Raw genomic sequence first — 24,401 nt, 5'->3', positions numbered from 1 at the left:
AGCATGGTGTCACTCTGAAAGGTCAGCTGTTCCCGACTTTAATCTGAAGTGTCCTGTCGCCGTGTGAGAAGTACTGCCTGATGTATGGATGCATGCAAGGAGGAAACCAACTCTTGGGGTTATTTATAGGGAGCACACATTCATATGACAGATTGGGTAAACACTGGCGCTGGGGTAAACTCATCAGTCAGCTTTTCTGTTGCTTTTAATAGGTAATAAATAAATAATAAAAGTTTGTAAATCCACTGTGGGTGCATTACAAAAGAGGCAAAAATGCCTGTATAAAATAAATATATACATACGCTAAAGTGAATATACGCACACTTCTGTACAGGTTTGTGCTTTATTTCCTTCTCACTGGAGAGTTCATAAATTGCTCTATGTACTATTATATCATTTTGCTGCTGTGTAAAGGCTGACAGGCCTCCCCAATGTCACCGGTTTATGTATGTATTTATTTTATTTATTTCTAACCACGAGTGTAGAAGATTCAATGTCACCTCACCGCCACAATTCGCTGCACAGATGTTTGTGTGCCCGAACAGTTTGTTCAGGTGCGGCTTGCTCGTATAATCGGTTGCACAGAGTACAGTGTCAGGTGACTCTCTGTAGGTGCGTCTGACAGATGGCCAGCACTGCTGCAATTCCCAAGGCTGGTATGAGTGCAGGATGTTCAGAAAGGTTTTGGCAGGGTCTCCCAGAATGCACAGCCAGGAGTCATTACATCATAAAATAAATGGTTGAAAAGTCAAGGACACCACAGTACAATAAAATAAAATATGTATATGTAAATTAATAAATATCACTGCTGCAACCCTAAAGCCTTTTAGTGCATTTCTCTCGATAGCCACAGATAATCAAATAAGGCGCATACAACCAAATGCTTCTGAGTAAATAGGACCAGAATGAAAAAACTTGACAGTCTGTATTTAAATGCACTATTAAAAAACACACTTTGCTTGATAAAATACTTCAATTCGATGTCTCCGCTGCCTCGAAAATGGATTGTCACATTCTGCATTAATTTTCTCTATCCACTAACCCCACTCACTAGCAACAAGCTTCATAAGCAGATTGAAATAAATGCATTTATATTCATGCATTGCCTGAAGGTCTGAGGGTTACAGATGGCGTACTGCAAGACATTCTGTTTGAGGTCGGTTTTGTTTCCTGTATACTCGAATTACCCTGCGGTATATCGGGGAAATGTGACCAAAATCCCCAGAACAAGACGCTTACGGTCCTTACTGAGGAATTAAACAAGGACAAAACATTTCATTTAATGGCCACAATGTAGAGGAACACCGAGATACACAGACTGGCTGGACTGGCGTCTTGGGAATTTAATGGAGACCAACATTGGCACTAACAATGTTCTGGTTTCTGGTCCACATTTGCAGCAGTCAGTGAACTTTACCTTCTAAATTAGCTCTGACTTTGCATGGTAGACCTCATGACATCCAATATGCATCTTCATGTGAATTACTACAGCAACAAGGAGCCTAAATCCATCTCCTCTTTGTCCCGTTGACTATCTTAATTACATAAGGCCACCCTGACTTTGTGCCAGGTGCTTTGTCTGTATTGATTTGATACTGAACACTTGCCTGTTTTCCCAAACATCAGGCCTGTTTGTATATAGCTCTATAGTAATGGAGCTTTCTATCTTATCACAAAGTAAACCAACAGATAATTGTGTTTTATGTGCAGAAATTAGAACAAGGGTTTCAGTACAGCTTGTCCAGTGAGTTAAATGTAGTTATAAATAAAGCAAAGGGTTTTTGTATTTAGTCTGCCCTGCAATGTTCAAATGTACATGTGGCTTTTTGGCTGTATTACAGTGAAACAAATTCTTGAACATGTTAACTGCTGGAATATTATTATACTCTGGCTTCACACTTTAAATATTTTATTTTGCTACTCAACCTTGTAATTTGCTCAACCATCCCTGCGTTTCTCTCTCTATATAGTGCTTGGCCTCTCTGAATCTGTCATCACATTTTTATATGTATATACAGCAATTATGAAGACATGGGAATAACAAAATATATAAAGCCTTCATGAGGTTGGCAACAGTTTTTATTTCAAAATGGATTCTGCCAAGTCAATGCCCAAGGGCCACAAACCTGGCAGGAGGCCGAATGTACAGAATAGGCAACGACTGGACAAGCGTTGACTTACAGGTGCTTTTACTATAGTATTTTCACATTAGGTAGGTGGATTATGTTAAAATCAGTTAACACATTTAAATGAACAGTAAAGGAGGACTTGCCACAGTTATTTCATTGTCTGTAAATTAAAGATGAAAAACTGTCACAACACCCACCCAGCACTTTAAAAGCTGGTGCTATTGTGACATGGAAACACGTCAGCCTTCACATAGCTATGGTGATATGCTGGTGATTTTACATAGTAACCTGGAATAATGTTTTTGTTTCATAACATACATGCTTATGTGACAGTCGATATGAGCAGTTTTCAAGAAACACATTTACACAAAAATACTTGTTTTGGTTCCATTCAGGAGTGAATACTGGCCATTTGTATAGCAAACAGGAACAGAGTAAGACAACCAAATTATTATTGTAGAGTTAATATTAGAATATCATCTAGTAGAGGGTGCCATTACTAAATGAAAAAAAATAAGTGATTTAATCAAGCACATCACTACAAAATATATATTCAGGAAAATGGTGGGCAGTGTGGAAAACAAAACCAAACAAAAGGAAGTAGTTTAAGTTGCGAGAAACAATAAATGTAAACTTCTAATTGCCGATTAGCAAATATTTTGGACGCTGACATTTCACTTTTGAACATGGTTGGTTTTGTTTTAAGATTCCAGTAACAAGCACTCAGTCTAAACAGGCCCTGCTGGAGGAAAACAAATTGACGCAGAACCACGACTCTTCCCCTCAGGTATTATTTGAGTGTGGGTATAAATTACAGGACTAGGAGAAACTTTCCAATCCAAGTTGGGGATGGCAATTAGTCACACATTGATTTGGGAGAGTCCTGTAATTGCACACTGAATCAGTAACTTCAGATCAGGGAAAACAGCTAAGGTTACCCTGAATCTGACACGTAAGGACAGAATCAAAACCTTATGAAAGAGAACACGTGGTTCATTAATGTAAAGTATACAATGGAAATTGTGTATGCATTCTGCCCAGAGTAAAAGTGTAGTCCTAAAATGAAGTTGGAAGAGGCTGGACGATCTCAAAGTGGTTACTCTATTGGAGAAAACAAACAAATTGAAGCATAGCCATTAACTATAGCAGAATTTAGGCTACATGTTCATTTATTTCACTGGAATGAAGAGAACCATATCAAAGCAATTGAGGTTACACAATGTTAGAAAGTGTCCTGAGCTCTTACAGGATTTGGTGTTTAACTTTTATTTGTAAATTTAAGAAAAGTTGAATTAGACCATTTCACTTCATTTCATCTATACCCTACTTTTTGATGACCACTGTAAATTGTGTCTGATTGAGGCTAAAAGATTATTTATTCTGTAAATAGATTAAACAGGACACACTCTAACAGGCTGTGAAACCGTGAAAAGCGTCTTAGCATTTTCCAGAGAACAAATTAACTGATTTAACAGGATTTTCCTGTTGGTAACAGTTGCTCATAAATATGGGACTCTAAACAAACACGTTATCTTTGTGTGGAAGGAAGTCCATTACTGCTGTTCTAATGTTGATCTAATAAAAAGAGAAAAATCCATGCAGTTGACTTTCCTGTAACTCATAAGAACCTACACATACCAGCATTTGTTTCCTTCCAAAATGTTGGACATTATTAAGCCTCTGATTAACACTTCCTTAACTGTTATAAACAGTATTTCAAAAATATAAAATATATAGCTTAGTTTGAGGGTTGATTTACAATATGAAAAACATGTCTGAAGTCTATTAACAATAAATAGAAATAGATCACAGTTCACAATAAGAATATTTATTAAAACATAAAACACCAGGTACAGTGAGGGAAAAAAGTATTTGATCCCCTGCTGATTTTGTACGTTTGCCCACTGACAAAGAAATGATCAGTCTATAATTTTAATGGTAGGTGTATTTTAACAGTGAGAGACAGAATAACAACAAAAAAATCCAGAAAAATGCATTTCAAAAAAGTTATACATTGATTTGCATGTTAATGAGGGAAATAAGTATTTGATCCCCTATCAATCAGCAAGATTTCTGGCTCCCAGGTGTCTTTTATACAGGTAATGAGCTGAGACTCTCTTAAAGAGAGTGCTCCTAATCTCAGCTCGTTACCTGTATAAAAGACACCTGTCCACAGAAGCAATCAATCAATCAGATTCCAAACTCTCCACCATGGCCAAGACCAAAGAGCTGTCCAAGGATGTCAGGGACAAGATTGTAGACCTACACAAGGCTGGAATGGGCTACAAGACCATCGCCAAGCAGCTTGGTGAGAAGGTGACAACAGTCAGTGCGATTATTCGCAAATGGAAGAAACACAAAATAACTGTCAGTCTCCCTCGGTCTGGGGCTCCATGCAAGATCTCACCTCGTGGAGTGTCAATGATCATGAGAACGGTGAGGAATCAGCCCAGAACTACACAGGAGGATCTTGTTAATGATCTCAAGGCAGCTGGGACCATAGTCAGAAAGAAAACAATTGGTAACACACTACGCCGTGAAGGACTGAAATCCTGCAGCGCCCACAAGGTCCCCCTGCTCAAGAAAGCACATGTACAGGCCCGTCTGAAGTTTTCCAATGAACATCTGAATGGTTCAGAGGAGAACTGGGTGAAAATGTTGTGGTCAGATGAGACCAAAATTGAGCTCTTTGGCATCAACTCAACTCGCCGTGTTTGGAGGAGGAGGAATGACCCCAAGAACACCATCCCCACCGTCAAACACGGAGGTGGAAACTAAGGGGACAGGACAACTGCACCGCATCAAAGGGACGATGGACGGGGCCATGTTCCGTCAAATCTTGGGTGAGAACCTCCTTCCCTCAGCCAGGGCATTGAAAATGGGTCGTGGATGGGTATTCCAGCATGACAATGACCCAAAACACACAGCCAAGGCAACAAAGGAGTGGCTCAAGAAGAAGCACATGAAGGTCCTGGAGTGGCCTAGCCAGTCTCCAGACCTTAATCCCATAGAAAATCTGTGGAGGGAGCTGAAGGTTCGAGTTGCCATACGTCAGCCTCGAAACCTTAATGACTTGGAGAGGATCTGCAAAGAGGAGTGGGACAAAATCCCTCCTGAGATGTGTGCAAACCTGGTGGCCAACTACAAGAAACGTCTGACCTCTGTGATTGCCAACAAGGGTTTTGCCACCAAGTACTAAGTCGAAGGGGTCAAATACTTATTTCCCTCATTAACATGCAAATCAATTTATAACTTTTTTTTAAATGTGTTTTTCTGGATTTTTTTGTTGTTATTCTGTCTCTCACTGTTTAAATACACCCACCATTAAAATTATAGACTGATCATTTCTTTGTCAGTGGGCAAACGTACAAAATCAGCAGGGGATCAAATACTTTTTTCCCCCACTGTATGGTCTGGTGGATTTATAAGTGAAGTATTTTCACTGCACTACCAGATTGCATATATTTTGTACTTTAAATTCTTCTGAACTTTAGCAGATATGAATAACCTCAACAACTGACAATACCTATTTTAAAAATACAGAACATTTTAAATTGCTTCTTCCTATAACAGGAAATGCCCTTATATTTAAATGATTTTGTCCTGTAAATTGTTATAAAAAAAAAAAAAAAACATTTTACAAATGCTTGGCTCCCGCCACAACCTCCATTCCTTTTCAAGACAGATGTGACCAATCACACATCCTACAACCAAGGCCAGAATGCCAACTACCTATCCATCACAATCAGTCAACACCGGAACCTGCTGGCCCCTGAGAAGCCACAGGGGCCACTCGACTACAGAGAGCTCAGTCTTTCCTAGCCTGTTTACACTTCTAGCTGTGGCTTTGACCACTACATCACTTTGAGATCTCTGGACTATAAATTGTTAATTCTAACTTCATCTTTATTTTGTATCAAGCTTAATTTGTAATTATTATTATTATTATTATTACTACACAACAAATTACAAAGACTAATTCCTGTTTTTCTCTAGGGGTAATCTCTCCCACTACTGCTACATGCTGTGAATTCCTCCCATTCATATAAAAATTATACAAATCTATAATAAGAAGAAATCTCTTCAAGAGACCATTTGAGGTCAAGCAAAAAAAAAAAACATCCACAAATACCTGAAACATTTGGAACTTGATAAAACTTGAGGCCTAATGCAGAAGGAAATGATGCACAAGTCAAGCTATATCAGAACATGAATACCAACAGTAATCCTTGTGGCTATATGATTTGGCAGGGAGTATCTGTCTGTAGCCCTCAAGTCTTGGCACCTAAACAACTGACTGATATCAAGGGCAAGACACAGTTCCCAATTATTCCCCTGACAGATAGCAACTCTGACTGGAGTTCGCATTCAGAAGTCAGTTCGGTCTATATTAAGAAACTGGGTGAAAATGTTGAATGGCACTTTTTTCCCTTAAAATATATTCTCTTAATGTCATTCACATCCATATGTAACAGTAACTTAATCTGGTTCTGTGTGCTTATAGTAACGGAAGCCACAAACGACAAAAACACGTGGTTGTGTTTTGCTTAACACTTAATCTGAATGGAAATTCATCTTCTGAAAATCAACAATGAAAGCAGTCACTGTCTGCGTGTAAAGGCTAAATGTCTACTTATGGGGGACGGGGGACAATCAGTATCACATTATACACAAGTGAAAACTTAATTTAGTAAATGACTAAGAACTATGCAATTGATTCTGGATGCAAGCAATTTACTAGATTCAATTTACAATAAATCCTAAATTCATTAGTTCAGTGTATTTATGATTAGTTTTCATTTTTTCCAAAACAGGAGAGGTCAAATAAGCTTTGAGTCTTACAATGAAAATATATGCTGTAATGCGGAAGGTGAAAGAGCAACAAAGAGGGACTTGTATGACACACTCCTTAGATCTGACAACAATCCCAAGATAAGGGATGTCAGTACTTTTTCTGTCCAGCTGGTTCAGAGACTACCACTTTGTTATGGTGAGGAAGAGGAAACGGTCTCTCACTGCAGTCCAGGCTGTGATGTTTCTGCACTGATTAGCTAACCTCGGTCACCTTTTCTTCTAAATAACAAGACATCAACTTTTGAACCTTTAATTTCTCCCCTATAATCATGGCAGGCTAATCGGAGCCTTGTTTGTGTATCCCTGCCGTGGCTGCCTGTTTATACAACACCACACCTCCTCGCAAGGATTATTGTTGGGCACAAGGCCATGGTCTCACATTTTGCAACAACTGTTTCAGTAAAACATTTTCCTTGGATGCAGGCGCTCAGTAACAAGTGGCCTAAAACGTTGAGGTCTCTCCAATAGAATGACATGATAAAGATTAGAACAGTACTGTCAGAATGTGTGACTTGTGAACAAGCTTTAATTCACTTTTTTATTTGTACCTGGTGTTAATCCCCTTGGAGAATACGAGGTCATTATAGCCCTGCAAATAGATACCATGTAAGCTCTGATATATGATGTTAAACCTTAAATGACAACAACACATTATTCTGGGTTTCAAAGTTTAATATTAATTATTTTTGAACTATTAAATCAAAACTCCTGGAATCCTTGGCCATGAATACCTACGTTCACTTTAATAAAACCGATACAAGATACTTAAATCAATATCAAATGTTAACAAACAGGGGCGTATAAGAATAAAACCAAAATAAGTATTTTGTATTAAATTAATAAAAGTCTCCTGAAAATTGTTTAGGGCTTTGATTCTGGGCACTCAATAATAAAATTAGGAGCTTGTATTTCTTTGAAGAAGTTCATATTAAGGAATATAAAAGTGAAATGTACAATGTGGAGTTGGTGAAAGATATTCTAATAAATGGTCTTGACCTTTTTGGGTTAACTATATGAATCATGGATATGCATTTTGGGAATAGCGGTATTTGAAAGTCAGTTATCGGTTGCGACCTGTATATGATCAAAGCAGAGCTCAGTGTCTCAATGGGATGTAAAGACGCCATTTGGACCTTACCTGGATGTTTCCCTCTGAGCCTCGCTGAGCCATCTGCACACCGGGAAGTGCCTGGGGAGGCGGTGGTGCCCGGCGTTTCTTGAACTCCGCTTTTGGAGACGTTCTGGAGATGTTGCTCACAGACTGCGACTGGCCGAGAGTGTTGGGCCGCAGGTTCACAGCGGGGGTGCTGGGAGCTGTTGAACTACCCTGAAAACGACAAAAACAGGAAAGACAAACAATCATGATCGGCTGAAGATGGTGTATTAAATCAAAACTAATAGGTCAGGGTCTTATCTACAGACTCATAACCTTTTTTCAATTGGAAGGAAGCGTCTTTGAATGCTATGCACCCCCTGAATATACAGCATATATTAAGAATCACTGAAGAAGTTGAAAAGGTAGATAAAAGCAATCAGCCTAGATTAGCTATCAATTCAAGATATCCCAGTACATTTTCATTTCAAGACAAAACAAAGGTGAAGTTGATATATTCTGTATGATCCACAGATAAAGGACTGAGGGTAAAACACATAAGGTGCCAGTATGTAGTGGTGTTTCCTGTTATTTGTGTTCTTTTGACTGGGTTTCTGTACAAGGTGGTATTTAAAGGTCAGTGATTAAAATGTGTGGTTCTGGTCTCCAAGAATGCCTTGGCTTCCTGTTGGTTCTCCTTAGTGGTCAATAAAATGTTTGAAATGTCAAGTTCTTTTTTTGTGTGGTGGTGTAGCTGTGTCCTTCTTCCGCGAATCTGGTGCCAAAAGCCACAGGCTGAACTATCATGTTGAGCAATTTCCTTTTCAGTAGTTCCTAATCAAAGCAACTTTATTTGGTCGTTTCGTTGGAAACAGATGCACTTTGAAATTAGCCAAATAAACATGGACGAGACAAAGCAAGCCGATGCAGAACCTGTATATAAAAGATAAAAATCGGGATTTCTCAAATATTTTTGTGCAACGAAATTGAATTATGAATCAGATACAAAATTATCTGGAAAGTCTTTACTGCTAAATGTAGGTATGTTGATACAGCAGTAGACCCTGTTTCAGAGTCCGTGCAGAGAGCGAAAACACACAAAACAAAAGCGCCCATGTCTAAAAAAATGCAATGTTAAATTCATATTTAAATGAATACCCTCTGCATTATTCTGGTGGTGCAGTACTTTCGTGTTGATTTTAACATATGTGCTAGGATTGTTCTTGTGCTTAATTTATTTTCTATCAAGGTATCACGGCTTCTGGAAAAAAAAAAAAAAATTGGTTTATAGGTGTTTGCCAGGAAATGTGAAGCAGAAGCAAATTCGATTCACACCATGCTTAGAAGTCTTTCCCCAGATTTCCCCTCCACTGTTATAAGAATGTAAAACAAGACTCTGGGAGCACACAGCTCTCTTACTATAGTGGGTCTGTGGCAAGAATGTGGCTCATCCAGAAAATCTGCTGTTTAGATTTTATTTTTCACCTCAAAACAAATATATTTTTTCAAATTATTGTGCATGTAAATAAAATTAAAAAATGACTTGTTTATTTTCCTCTCTCTTTAAAATGTGATGCCCTTTCTGCATGTTTGTTTGCTTGGCTTCTGGAGTTTGGCTCTTTTTTTGGAAACGATGATGAAGCAATATGGTTTGAAACACAGATCAGATTTGCCCATGTGCGTCTTGGTCATTACAGACAGAATTAACCAGTAGTTGAAGCTAAAATTGCGAACTGACAATCTTGAAGACTGTCTGAAGAGCACTATCATAATGAATGGGGAAAAGGGGATTACTTATCATAAGAAGCAATCAATTTAACTTGGATTGAGTTCAACTTGCAGAGTCATGATTAATGCTGCCCGGGACCTCCCCTGCCCCCCCTCCCCATTACTTCTACTTGTCAGGGCTTGCTCCCATTATAAAAGCCTGACATTAATCAAGAAAACGGCAAACTACACATATGCTGTTGAAGCATGTGCACTACAGGCCAACCAGCTGAAGAAAAAGTACGCCATCAAAATCTAAATTCCCTTAAATGCAAGGCCTCAAATCAAACTACGGGAAATGACCATACCATGCACACTGTTATGTTTTTATCACAGCTGAAAAAGCCAACTCAAAGTCAAAAATAAATATTTTGGAAAACTCGTGTTTTCTGAAACTGAATTGAAACTGTTTTCTAAATGTAAAGTCTTATATAAATGTACCAGCTAGCATCTTCTAAAGATTAAAATACATCAAGAAATTAACTAGGACACAACAATTTCATGAACAAGATGTTGCCTTTCACTGCAAACTGCACCAAGATCATTAAAGGTTTGAAGCTGCCTGGAAAGAGACCATTCACTGCTTGAGGATCAGCACTTTTCTAGGAGAAGATTAATCTCTGAGAGCAGGGAGTGCATTTCTCTTTTGTCTTTTCAAACTGCTGCTTGTGCAGTTCTCGGTTTTCTATCTTCCATAAAGACATATTAGTTTAGTTAGCTACACAGATGGTTCATGAAGACAGAACTCGTCTCCTCTCAGGGAAGATGCAGTTTCAGTTGTTACACGATTACATACACAACAGTCCTGGATTAAATCAAAACTTCAGTCCACCTGCCAATTGCAATGTCCAAAACAAATACTTGATCGCAGCTTCGGGTTTGCCAGAGATGTCTCATGTCTACCCATTGGAAAACTGCAATCAAGTATTGGCTTTGGAATGTGAACTGAGGGGTGTGTCAAAGGTTTGATATAATCTGGGCCCTGGTGTCATCAAGCTGGGATTTCTTCGGTGGGAGTGACAAAAACTGTGTACTTCAATATGTGAGATATGAAAGTCCGAAAGTGCGGGGATAATTCAGGGCATGGCTAACATTTGTTTAAATAAATGTATTCAAATCATAGCAAATTAGTAAATATAGTCAAATATCTAAGATGACCTTATGGAACGGCAGATATAATTACAGCATTAACATCTGACATGTACTTTAGTTGAAATTGTGGCCCTATAATTGAATACTATGAAAGCTTTTGATACATGTTGCTTTCACTGTATATTGAGGAATTTGCAGTACATACCGGTTTAAATACGTATTTTATATTGATTTAAATCATTTTAAAAGTTTGTCATATGCTCAAAAGACCTTTTTTCCATACACAAACTAATTATTCTGATATTTTCAATCCCCTTTGCTCTCTTAGGCAACATATTAGCTGCTGTTGCCAACAACAGTCGTGTGAGATGGCGCCGCACTGGGATCCTCCCATTAGCAGGATGTCCAAATCTCCTTAGACTGTCTCCTCTGTTTACATTAAAAATATGCTTAGTTATCTTTTATGTTAACAAATCTGGGCCTTACTCTAAGTCCCTTTACATTGTACAGGACACTCCGGGCCTAGTGAGGGTTTTCTGCTGCTTGATTTAGCACAGCTTTGACAGGGTTTGAACATTTGTATCTTCTCTGTGGAAGAATAAAGGCAGTGGCTACCCTTTCAGTGTGCAAATTTTATTCGTAAAGCAAAAAGATTCATAGTGGACCAGCTTAGCTTATGGAACATCATTCTTTAATATTTTATAGAGCTATAATGTTTTTACATAACAAACTTCCTTGTACACAGAAATACAGATGAGAAAGGCAAAGGCACAATTTGTATTTATCTTCTGTAGAAGCAGCCCTTTCCAAACAGAGAATAGTATACATCCTTACATCAGTCATAGAGATTTGAAGGAAACCCATCTGCAACCACAAGAATGCGGATTCTTAAGGGAACCAAAGAGAAAGAAAAATGCCCTCCGCTGCCAAAACTCTGCTCTTAAGGAGATTATATTTGCCACGTTGTTACATAACCTGTGAAAAGTCAAGAAAACAAACTTTATCCTGTTAAAAGGCACTGGATTATGAAACCTCTCTCAAAACAGCACTGTCCCTTTGGTAAAGTACATGTCACAGAAACACAGTTGTCCAAAACTACCAGTATTGCCTTCTACATTATACGTTGCCAAACATTGGTCTCGTTGAACCAGTCTTGTTAGCCACAATCTATTTATTTATCTATTTATTTAAGAATATGTCAAATGATCTCTCTTGGTATCCATACTCCGGCACCCCACACATTATGCCTTTTTCTAATATTATTTAGATTTTCATTTTCACTGAGATTTCACCTCCCAGAAGATTTTTCTGCCGGTTTAGCTGCTAGTCCATTACTAAGCCCAAGTTCTTTAGTTTTTAAGACACTACAAAAGCACCACTTAGGTAAAGTTGACACACAGAAGAGCATAAAGCCTCCCCACACACTAAGTGATCTATTTATCCATTATATTTTGTATCATTCCCAATGTCTGTGCACACGCAGAGATGTTAAAGAGAGAAACCATCATTTCACACAGGTATTTGATGCTTTACTGTAAATCAAGAGTCACCCAGTAGAAGAATAAATTAAGAATAAACTAAATAAGAATAAACATTTCACTTTTTATAGTAACATTTTCCTGAATTATCTCAATCTTCGGTTAATACAGATATGACAAGCAATTAGCCTAACAATCATAATTTAAAACTCTGACACAGCATTGCAGTGTTGAAATGAGGGACCTTATACTTCAGACCATTGTATTACAACAGCTGATTACCTGCCACCAATTAAAACATACCAACATCTATAAATTACCAATCCAAGCACATAAACAGAATACATGATACCTATATCCTTTACATTGACTGTTGTGACACCTCCAGGACCTAGTCAACCTTGGAGTTTAACAACAACAAAACATAATCAGATCTAGCTCTGGCATAGGATTCGAGATCTATATCTGAAAACAGTACATACAATTTAAAGACTTCCCCTTGCTGAAGTTTCATATCAGATTATTTATTTTTAAAAGGTTCTCCAAGCCCTGGAAAAATCAAAGGAGCTTATTCAGCACCTTGTGAAAAGGCGAGCAAGTACGGACAAGAAAAAGAAACCTTCAGAGCCACCCTGTGCCATGAAGACCACACTACTAATGAAAATATGGGGTTAACGGGGGGAGAAATAGAGACCCCAGCCACAAGAAAATAATGTATCATGTGCAGAAAAGGAGAGCAGATCCAGTAGCACTTTGATCTGGGATTTAGGGTAACAAATTAAACAGAATCTGAAGGAACTGAGTCATTGCTTTCAGGAAATCCAAAAGTACGGTTACAGGCATTGATTTAATGTGGGTTAGAACTATAAAAATGGATAACCTTCCAATATGAATGATAACCCAAGAACATGGTATCCATTTACATTTTTAAATACACTGCCAGGAATAAATAAAAGAAATGATCAGTCTATAATTTTAATGGTAGGTGTATTTTAACAGCGAGAGACAGAATAACAAAAACATCCAGAAAAACGCATTTCAAAAAAGTTATACATTGATTTGTATGTTAATGAGGGAAATAAGTATTTGATCCCCTATCAATCAGCAAGATTTCTGGCTCCCAGGTGTCTTTTATACAGGTAACGAGCTGAGATTAGGAGCACTCTCTTAAAGGGAGTGCTCCTAAGCTCAGCTCGTTACCTGTATAAAAGACACCTGTCCACAGAAGCAATCAATCAGATTCCAAAATCTCCACCATGGCCAAGACCAAAGAGCTGTCCAAGGATGTCAGGGACAAGATTGTAGACCTACACAAGGCTGGAATGGGCTACAAGACCATCGCCAAGCAGCTTGGTGAGAAGGTGACAACAGTTGGTGCGATTATTCGCAAATGGAAGAAACACAAAATAACTGTCAGTCTCCCTCGGTCTGGGGCTCCATGCAAGATCTCACCTCGTGGAGTTTCAATGATCATGAGAACGGTGAGGAATCAGCCCAGAACTACACGGGAGGATCTTGTTAATGATCTCAAGGCAGCTGGGACCATAGTCCCCAAGAAAACAATTGGTAACACACCACGCCGTGAAGGACTGAAATCCTGCAGCGCCCGCAAGGTCCCCCTGCTCAAGAAAGCACATGTACAGGCCCGTCTGACGTTTGCCAATGAACATCTGAATGATTCAGAGGAGAACTGGGTGAAAGTGTTGTGGTGAGATAAGACCAAAATCGAGCCCTTTGGCATCAACTCAACTCGCTGTGTTTGGAGGAGGAGGAATGACCCCAAGAACACCATCCCCACCGTCAAACACGGAGGTGGAAACATTATGCTTTGGGGGTGTTTTTCTGCTAAGGGGACAGGACAACTGCACCGCATCAAAGGGACGATGGACGGGGCCATGTACCGTCAAATCTTGGGTGAGAACCTCCTTCCCTCAGCCAGGGCATTGAAAATGGGTCGTGGATGGGTATTCCAGCATCACAATGACCCAAAACACACAGCCAAGGCAACAAAGGAGTGGCTCAAGAAGAAGCATATTAAGGTCCTGGAGTGGCCTAGCCAGTCTCCAGACCTTAATCCCATAGAAAATCTGTGGAGGGAGCTGAAGGTTCGAGTTGCCAAACGTCAGCCTCGAAACCTTAATGACTTGGAGAGGATCTGCAAAGAGGAATGGGACAAAATCCCTCCTGAGATGTGTGCAAACCTGGTGGCCAACTACAAGAAACGTCTGACCTCGAAGGGGTCAAATACTTATTTCCCTCATTAACATGCAAATCAATTTATAACTTTTTTGAAATGCATTTTTCTGGATTTTGTTGTTGTTATTCTGTCTCTCACTGTTAAAATACACCTACCATTAAAATTATAGACTGATCATTTCTTTGTCAGTGGGCAAACGTACAAAATCAGCAGGGGATCAAATACTTTTTTCCCTTGCTGTATATATATATATATATATATATATATGACAGCTCATATGCTTTTAAAATGGAAGGTGTGCATGTGTGGAAGCAATGGAAAAACAAATGGATCCTGCAAACAAGGTTCCCTAGGACTTTTCAAGCAATATCTGGAGATCCTCAGATTGATGAGCTACTAGAATTTGAATGAGCAAAATGTAATCTGATGTTTTTATTTCTACACACAGGAGTAGATAAACTATTGGTTTATGTAAACAAATATTGTCCATTTGAAAAGAAAACAGGACACTAAAAAAAAAAAACATGGTACAAGCCAAAACGATAACAAAATATGTTTTACTGAAAGGAGCACAGACCAGAAGTCAACAGATACAATAAAAGTGGTAGCTATGCATACAAATATGTCTGGGAAACAAAGAGGAACACAACTGGTCATCCTTGACCAACTAGTACTAATGCTGTTGATTTCAATAATGCAACTAATGCAAAACTCTCCATACCAAAGGAGACAGTAATGTTTTACTGTTTTTTCATATCCTTAACTCTGCAAAGTTTGAGCTATGTAAAATACTCATAATTTGGGCACTAAACCACAAAGACTGGTCCAAAGAGCAAAAGATAATTATGGACCCATGAAACAGCATTAGTATTATCTGGCATGCAGGAAAAACAGTATGCCTGTGCACAAACTGGGTATTTAAAGTCATTATACTATTCCATTCTTCAGCAGCATATAGTAACCTCATGAAGTTGACTAGTGAGTGAAATACTTCAACAGTTTAACTCATGCTTTCAGACAGTATCTGCTACACAGTAATTGTATGTATGTTTACACTGCCATCTAGTGTTGGTATACCATCCAGAGGACAATTTAAGTGAAAATTAATACTTAAATACAATGAAACCTAGGATTTTGGTGAATAGTTATTTAATCTCTGTACATGTTGTGCTTTGTACTATAGTTATAACCTTAGATATGTTTGTATATATAAAAAGAACCACCTTGAAGAAATAGTCAAGAAATCGTTTTAAATCATATTTAGTCTTCAAAAATCTCTTCAAAATCAGATCACAAAGCAACACCAGTGGGTCAAATGCATGGTTAACAGAAATGCACATGGAGTTAGTACTCACAGCGTAGTCGTTTTCTGAATTGTGAGCATTTTTATCACCAGTATGATCCATGTCCATATCTTTTTGCTCTTCGGTCTGAAACAGGAATATAAAGCTAACATGCAAGGCCAAGCCAAAGCAGAAGCTATACAGTTAAAAGACCTACAAGAAGCATGACATTTTTTAAATGCATTAGCCATATTCTCATGCCATCCCTGCAGCATGGGACACAGAGGAAATGTACAGTTTTTGTTTTCTTTGTGTCATAACACACAACCAATTAAAATGTTATTGCAGAAATTATAAACATGGCAGCAATACTAATAATACTAATAATCTAGAAAGGCAGATATATCTAGCTAACACAGTACATGGTGTAATTTACTGTGCGTTTTTAAATTATGCACTATTGCTTTACAGACAAGAGTGTGAAATCAGTATTCAGAGGCATGTCCATATCCAAATATCCAAAACGTCATGATTCTCACTCCCATTATTCCTCTATGGACACAGGAAAAAAACGTTTTCACTATTAATCCATTAAATGTTGATTTACTCTTTAGCACTACAAAAAAGGGTGAATCTGCTCCTAAGCACCCATTATCTAAATACATTTCTATTTACAGATCCATGCAGATATCTTTGCTTAAAAAGAAGTAAAAGCACCGCAAGGCTTTACGTTTCACAGCTCTGGATCATTAAACTTGATAAGTATGCAAAGTAGGAAATGGAAAAGCAACAAGGAGTAGAATTGGTCAGCTTTAAATCAGTGTAGACACATGAAGCCAAAACCCTAGTGCAGAGTTCACATCAGCACCTAACACATGTATTTTATGAGAATTAATTGTAATCTTATTCAGTGATGTATTACAAAAGTGGTCAACATACCCAATATATGAATGTAACATTGCATTTTATCAGACAATCCATCAGCTTTTCCCCAAACAAGTGAGATAAGCTTCTCACCTTAGATTTCCTCTTGTTGAATTTGAAGAGACCAAAGATGCCTTTCCTTTCAGAGGCACTGGCACTCAAAGAAGAAGAGCAGACTGGCTCTGTAAAAAAACAATATGGCAATTGTAGGATGTTCACATTCAAATGTAATATATTTGACATTAAGTTAAACTGTTAGTCAGCAGTACGGGACTCGTCTGTAAGCTTCAGCAACAGCCATGTGCTAGTGAATCTATCAAGCAGATGCAAGCTGCCATACATGCTTTATTTGATATTATCTCTTAAACAAACAGGATAGAGGACAAAGAAACGTCACAGTTGGCTTATTGGCACAAGCCGAGATTCTTCTAAACAGATCTCAGAACTGAAAGGCATCTTTTATGGCATTCAATACAACAGGGTGAAGTACTGATTGCACAGATTTATTTTGCTGTAATCTTTTTCTAAAAACTTGGCATGACCTTAAAGTGGAAAAAAAAATGTTGAGTCCATGCAATTCTCACAGCATCTTACAAAAGCATACCTACAATAATAAAAACAATCTAAATAACTTATGCACTAACCACTTAAATGCAGCAGATGGCACTAAAGCTACACAATATCACACACAATGTCTTCACACAGGTTTAGAACATATATACAGAAATACAGCTCCGGAAATCTTTCTTAAATCAGCATCTCTACATGTATGGCAGCCCTTCCATTCCATTCATATTTTTATTTGGAATTTGGGAGAAATGTTGTCAGTAGTTTATAGAATAAAACAAAAATGTTAATTTTACCCAAACACATTCCTATAAATAGTAAAACCAGAGAAACTGATAATTTTGCAGTGGTTTTTCCAGAGCTGTATCTGCTTAATGCACAATAACTGCAAAGATGAGTGCTTGGAAACCAGGACAGGGAAAAGTTAGAGAAGGTGCAATGGACAAAGTCCTAGTCTTGAACTGCATTGAAGTTTAGATTATAACGAGGACTTTATAGCCTGCGTTAAAAAAAGATCATGCAGGAATTGTATGCACTTTCAACAATAAACAATAATTAACTTTTACACGTACATTTAAAAACAGAAAATAAATATATGAATGAAACATTTAAATATATATTTAAATTGTTAAGGGTACGAATTCTGAATTTCCAGCAAAATAAGGCAAAAGCATAATCTACAATTCAAACAAAGCAGTGTTATACAGCACAACAGCCAGGGTTATTTTTTCAACACAATGCTGCAGTGCCACCACTACTACCAAAACAACAGACCCTTGTGTAGTACCTGTGTAATTAAGAGCCGGGGCAGAGTGAATTTTAGATTGGAGAACTGGAAGCGATGGAAGATGGAAGATAAGATTAAGATCTCACTCCAGGAACACAATAAAACAAAAACACACAAACAAACAAAAGCCTGACAGCTAAGACATCGACAGTTTGGAAGATCCATGTATTATGTTAATAATGGATTCATATTTTAGCAAATGTGCATCACTAATTATAATCTAAAAATGGTGATTCTGTCTGGTCGTTTGATGTTATATTCAGAGTGGAATGTGTTTATCTTCATTACAACGTGCCTGAACTTCATTTTACTCAAAACATTCATGACAAACACTATGAGTGGACACTGAAACATGCAAATGATGTTGACGTTTTTCTAAGTTTAACTGCTTATCAGTATTTTCTGGATTGTATCATGCATTCACTTAAATGCTTTAGATTGCTTTACAGCTGTGGGAGGCAATTCCAGTCCTCAAGGTCCAGGCTTTATAGGTACCTGGGATCAGGTGATTTGAGTTATCTTATCTTAATAATGACTTTAATTAAATCCCTTCAGCCCTTGCCTACCCCTGATTTACACCCTGACTGACTGATTAGACTAATCAAGTTTATGATGTCTTTAAATACAAAATACAAAATGTCTCAAGTCTGTATAACTAAATATATTATTCTATGTATAGTTCTAAGGCACTAGGACTTCAACCAAAATAGTACGGAGAGTTAACATTGAGGCATGAAAACTAGAGGACAACTCTCTAATTAATTATAAGTATTACTTTAGAAAATCTACCCGTTTAATTTTAAACATAACTTTTTGCCTCATTTTTACAGTCAGGTGACATACAACTCTGTAAATCTGTTACCATTAAAATGACTCCACACCGACAGTTCTTGCAGCTTACCAAGGCTTTGGTCCAACACATAGAGCTCTCGAATTCCTAAGTCACTTAGTGATTTGGAAGGATCCAGCTCCTTGTTGCTAATATTGTCCTTCAGCAAAGTGACATGCCTGGGATCAAATTCACATTTCTCGCAAATGACTGGAACCAATTTCTGCAGCGGCACCAGAGGATTCACCCTGACCACAGCCTTCTGCGTCCGGTGGTAATTCACAACCAACCTCACGGTTTTCTAGGGAGTACAAAAATATGGGAAAGAAGAAATTATATATATAAACTGTAAAATAACTAAAATGTCAAATGTGATGTCATTCTCAGAACAAAACAGACAACATTTTCAGGTCAAAATAGTTTTTATAAAAGGTGTTTTTCACAAGGTTTCTATGCTATAATATTTTCTGTGCAGCACTGTTATGCATCGTAAAGGAAAGCCAACATGTTCCAAGTTATACCAATAAAACCAGTAAGACCAGCTTCTGAAGCTTTGGATTAGGATGTCAAGCAAACAGATCATAGGTTCACAGCCAGAGGTCTGCCACTGTTACTTTGGAGAATTTACTGAGATTAGCAGGCTGCCAGGAATGCTGTCACTCATGTTGCTAAGAGGTTTCATTAGGGAGAAAGTATAGGAACATCTTGAATTTGCGGTGCAATATAAGCCCCTCAAACCTGTAGTCTTGCAGTTTTTAACCTTTTACACATGTTGGTCTGCAGTAGGTTAGATAAATTAGAAACAGGCCCTTGATATGAGTGAACAAATCAATACGTCTCTTGTTTGGCCTACACTAGAAGGATTTCAGTTTCACTTAAAACACAAAATTGAAAAAAAAGTAAAAGAAAAGAAGAAAAAAAAAAAACCACTATAATGAAAGTTTTCATGGCTTTATTTATTTATCTTATACACACACATGCATATATACTATTTAGGCAAACGGTGCGGATTTCAACATGATCTAACGTGAAGTAATGAGTCTTAAAAGTGAGTAGTTGCATGCCCAGTACGGTTAATGATCTTTCAATTATCTATCATCTTGCCATTTGAAGTGGTAGTCCTTTTAATTTGCAAATGCCAGGGCGTACAGGGTTCAGCAGACAAGGCAGACTGCTACAGGGACAAGACAAGACTTCAAAAACACAGTTTAGCCACAGAGAGGGAGTTCTGATGGAAAGGTACAGCTTTTTCCTGGCGCTTCATTTTACACGTTTTCTAATATGTGGTCGGAAGAGAAATCCTGAAAAGATTCCATTCTGTCTACCAAGTCGGTACAAAAAGCATTATTAAACATTTTCTGTATGAAACAGGGATTTAATATTCAAAAAGATGTTTATAAACATTTACAATTATGTAGTTGGTCTCAAAATCTTAGTAGCCATGCTAAAGGAATTGATCAAAACAAAGACTTTTCCCCATAAAAATAATGCGATTAGCAGTTGTAAAATAAAGCACCCCTTTTTAGGATTCATGTATCAAACGTTTATCTTGCAACGTGCAATCTAATACTTAAGATCTTCTACCTCTGATGTCACGGTTTCAGTATCTTTAAATTCCCCAATTGACACAATATTTAATAGGCAAAATAAAAACACACCAGACTGATAATTGTAGGAGGGAAATGGCAAAGGCTGTGAGCAGACGAGAAGTAAATGTGAGGAACAGCAAGAGTGATAGAAATAATACAGGGTAACTAAAGGTAAAGTCATTAAATATTTACACACTGGGAAGAAAAGAGCCGGATACACAGTAGAAAATTAATTCACACTGCAGTAACAAGGGACGAGCAAGGGCCAGTGTTTGGAAACATAAGCCTACCTTTGCATGTGTTCGTTTGTGTATTAGTGGCTTTTCCTAAAATTATTCACACAATGTTTAAAAAAAAAAAAGCAGATTGTTAAGATGGTGGGTGAGCAAGTCATAAAAGCATGCCACACTCCAAACATGCCACACACAAATCCATGCATGTGGATTTAGTTATTTGAGTCAAAAAGAGAGCAGCAAGGGTAATTTCACACTTGTTTTCAAGAATATGTGGGGAATCTGCTCTTACTATAAACGAGAGGTACGTTTTAGACATGCAACGTGTTCTCAAGTGGATCGTAAATTTTTTAACTGTTACAGGACTGTACTCTAGAAAACAAATGAAACTGAATAGTCCCACCAAAGAGGGCCGTCAGCCATCGGCCACCAGATGAATTAACTATGATTATAAAAAATACATTGTAAAATGCTCACACAACTTTTTACTGCCCTACAAAAAGCACAATACCAAATTCTTGTATGTCCATCACAATATCATCAGGAGGGAAAGGGGAAAATAAGACCTAACAGTATTTTGGTATAGGAACAACATGCAAATATTATAAAAAGCCATTCACAAAGCATACCGAATTGAAATTCATGCACAAATAAGAAACAAAGAAAATAATATTTAAGGTAGTTTAAAGCTACCAAACATCACTCACCTCTGGCACTTTCGGCGGAGGTCTTCTGACTTTCTCCTCGGCAACCTTTTGCTTGATTAACACTTTGTGCACATCCAGGGTCCCCAGAAGTGTGTTTGGCTTGAAGGCTATTGGGACACCCTCAGGAGACTGCAGTTCAAGTGTATGGTAGGCTGGGTTTAAATGGTACTGGCTGCACAGATCCACAAGCATGTCCATAAGCGCCTTGCTGGAGACACAAACGGACACTCATTAACAATGGATAGTTAAAGATACGGTTACTTCTGTGGATCTGACAGGAGGACCTCTCATTACACTGAGTGTTTTAACGCATCACAGAGACAAGACTGGCTTTACAGAATTACATAAGGATCCCCTCGCTGTGATCCGAAAATCAAAACACAGGTTTTGATTTGGCGTTACAGATATAATTCCAAAGGTGAATTTAAGAATCATACAAATGAAAAATATACTGCTACATTACAGTGCATATAGAATAATAACCTGAAAACAAAACAAATGGGTTATCTATAGGTTATCTGCTTGTGTATAAAAGCATCCCTGCAACCCTATAAACTAATGAACTTCAGTGCAAATACCCTCATTGAGACTATCAAAAAAAAGGCTAATCTTTGTACAGAAATATAATGTCAGACCTGTATTCACATGATTTCAGGGTCTCAGAAGAAAAACTTTTAAATTTAATTCACATTTAATGTAAATATTTAGGCCATCGCCTTTGCTAAGAACAAACAGCAAAGAACAAACGGCAACTGGCACATTCTAAAATAGCTTGAATATGTAATAAGGCTATTTAAAGGTCTATATAAATGTCCAGGCATCCCATTGTATTATTCATCGGGATGGCATTTGCAATCAGTGCTGTGATATAGTAGCTGTTACCTTCAATGATTTGAATGCACGACTAAGAATGTAAGCTTTAAAAGGAACACTTAAGTTAACCATTTAGAAAAAGGAACACAGATTCCAGCTGAAACCAGTTGGTTGAAATGACCAATTAATGGCACTGCTTTAGAAGCAAATGGAAGCTTTTAGTGCAGTGTACACACACCATGGATTACCTGCATTGTTTTAATGTTATTCAGATCATAGGAACCCATGTAGCCCTGTCTCCTCCTTCTGTCACTCCCTCCATCCATCTGATGGATCCATCCATTTCTACAGCCTGATTTGCATCTCCCAGCCCCACAAGATCTTCATCAGCAAAACCCTCAAACTCCTCATCACCTTCGATATCCCAATCTCTCCGCACGCTCTGGAACTCACTTCTCCTCATTCGACACTACAACTCTCGTCTTTAACTTGTAAAATCGTGATATATCCCTTCAAACAATGATACGAATGAGATTTCAGTGCTTCAACTCATATAGGTTTTTTTTATGCATAGCAACATGCATTTGAATGGATAGTAAAGGTCATCATCATGAATGATGCGTTTCGGTCGAGAAAAGTCACCCAAGGCAGTGTAGAGCACTCAGTTTGGGCTACCACAGTTGCCCAGGGCAGGGAATGGGTTCATATAAAGTAATGCTTTGTAACACCCACAGCTGTCTGGGAGTAATAGTTCAACAGACACTAGATATATTTAAATGAATGTAACGCTTTAAGTAAAGGTCTATTCACACTAGACAATGCGATTTGTTGTGTGGCAAAGCGATCTTGTCACCTTGACATAGCCTTTCACACTGGTAGTGATGGATTCACGCAATGCGACAGTAAATAGTTTTGAATAAAAGACGCAAAAGAAGACTGTGGGTACATAACTTTTTCTCTTTCAAATCAGGTTATGTATTTATTTTTAAAGCCAAACATTTTAATAAGCAATAGAAATAAACACAAGTGTTTAAAATGGTAAACACTTCATAATAGGACATTCCTCTAGAGTGTACGTTTCCCAGGTCATTACATTAATACATGATGGTTACTAAAACAAGTTGCTGATAACAAAATATCTACATAATCTTTGTGAGTTTTATTGTGAAGCTCTGGGTATTTCGACACTTCAATAATAATCTTTTCTTCAGCCATTGTTTTCCGTGTATTGTTCTTGGTTTACTCTATTGTTGTGAGCAGTACAAAGCTTTTCACTGGTCACTTTCCTAAATGTCACGAGACAAAATCACAGACTTGCAAACACTTTCTATTTTAATCGTGTCGCTTCAGTGAAAGCTCCCTATCTGAACAATGTGTTCTATTGTTTTTGCGATGAGGTTTGACAAAATTGCCCGTCATGTTGTGTCTGGTAACACTTGCATTTGGAAAAAAATGGATCCTTACTCTTCCTAAAGAAGATTGAATAGTCATTATTTAGAGCTCCCTGGCAATTTGGCAGCATTTTGTTGCTGGGAAGGTCTGTGTGAATGGGTTATTGCCAGCAAATCGTTGCCGGCACTTTTCCGGCAAGGTTCCTAGTCTAATTGCCGTCAATTTGCGGGCAAGGAGTCTATGTGAATGGAGCAGGAAAATGATTGCCGGCAAATGATGCGTCACGTCTTTGCGTGTCGAGGCAGTGCGTAACCAATTCTGACATAACCAAATCAGAATAGGGGCGCATTTTTGCGACCACAACACAACGGTTAAGCCACCTTTGACCAAGAACTTGTGACCGTAACGAGAAACAGACCAGGTCATTAGAAATGGTGGAGGTTGAAAATAACATTTGATACGCCAACCTGTTGGTTCATCAAATATGTAATGCTAACTATTGTCACACATATGCCAGATGTTATATACCCAAAAAATCATGCAAAATATAATACTTCTATATAGGCAAACGTGTTACCCCCTCACACTGGGTTTGCTTCAAATTAAATCGGTTTGTTTGTTTTGAAACCATGTATCACAGTCAATTTTTATAGCAATTTGTTTATTA

The 24,401-nt window shown here is 37.9% G+C and overlaps 1 protein-coding gene across 8 annotated transcripts in view; it reads right to left on the bottom strand.

The window, feature by feature from the left end:
- Window positions 1-24,401, bottom strand: part of cobl (cordon-bleu WH2 repeat protein) — a 77,567-nt gene that overhangs the window by 29,952 nt on the left and 23,214 nt on the right. For 5 of the 8 annotated variants that reach the window (XM_066690640.1, XM_066690644.1, XM_066690647.1 and 2 more), the window contains 6 exons: window positions 21,530-21,737; window positions 19,073-19,301; window positions 18,172-18,216; window positions 16,911-16,999; window positions 15,966-16,040; window positions 8,122-8,310 (listed from right to left, as the gene is read on the bottom strand). In XM_066690640.1, coding sequence (XP_066546737.1) covers window positions 8,122-8,310; window positions 15,966-16,040; window positions 16,911-16,999; window positions 18,172-18,216; window positions 19,073-19,301; window positions 21,530-21,737 — 835 coding nt within the window. The remainder of the gene's footprint in view (window positions 1-8,121; window positions 8,311-15,965; window positions 16,041-16,910; window positions 17,000-18,171; window positions 18,217-19,072; window positions 19,302-21,529; window positions 21,738-24,401) is intronic. The other 3 variants (XM_066690645.1, XM_066690642.1, XM_066690646.1) reach the window with 3 other exon arrangements.

The sequence above is a fragment of the Amia ocellicauda genome, chromosome 18 (genome assembly GCF_036373705.1).
Source record: "Amia ocellicauda isolate fAmiCal2 chromosome 18, fAmiCal2.hap1, whole genome shotgun sequence".
NCBI lineage: Eukaryota > Metazoa > Chordata > Actinopteri > Amiiformes > Amiidae > Amia > Amia ocellicauda.
This window is presented reverse-complemented; position numbering and strand designations above follow the sequence as displayed.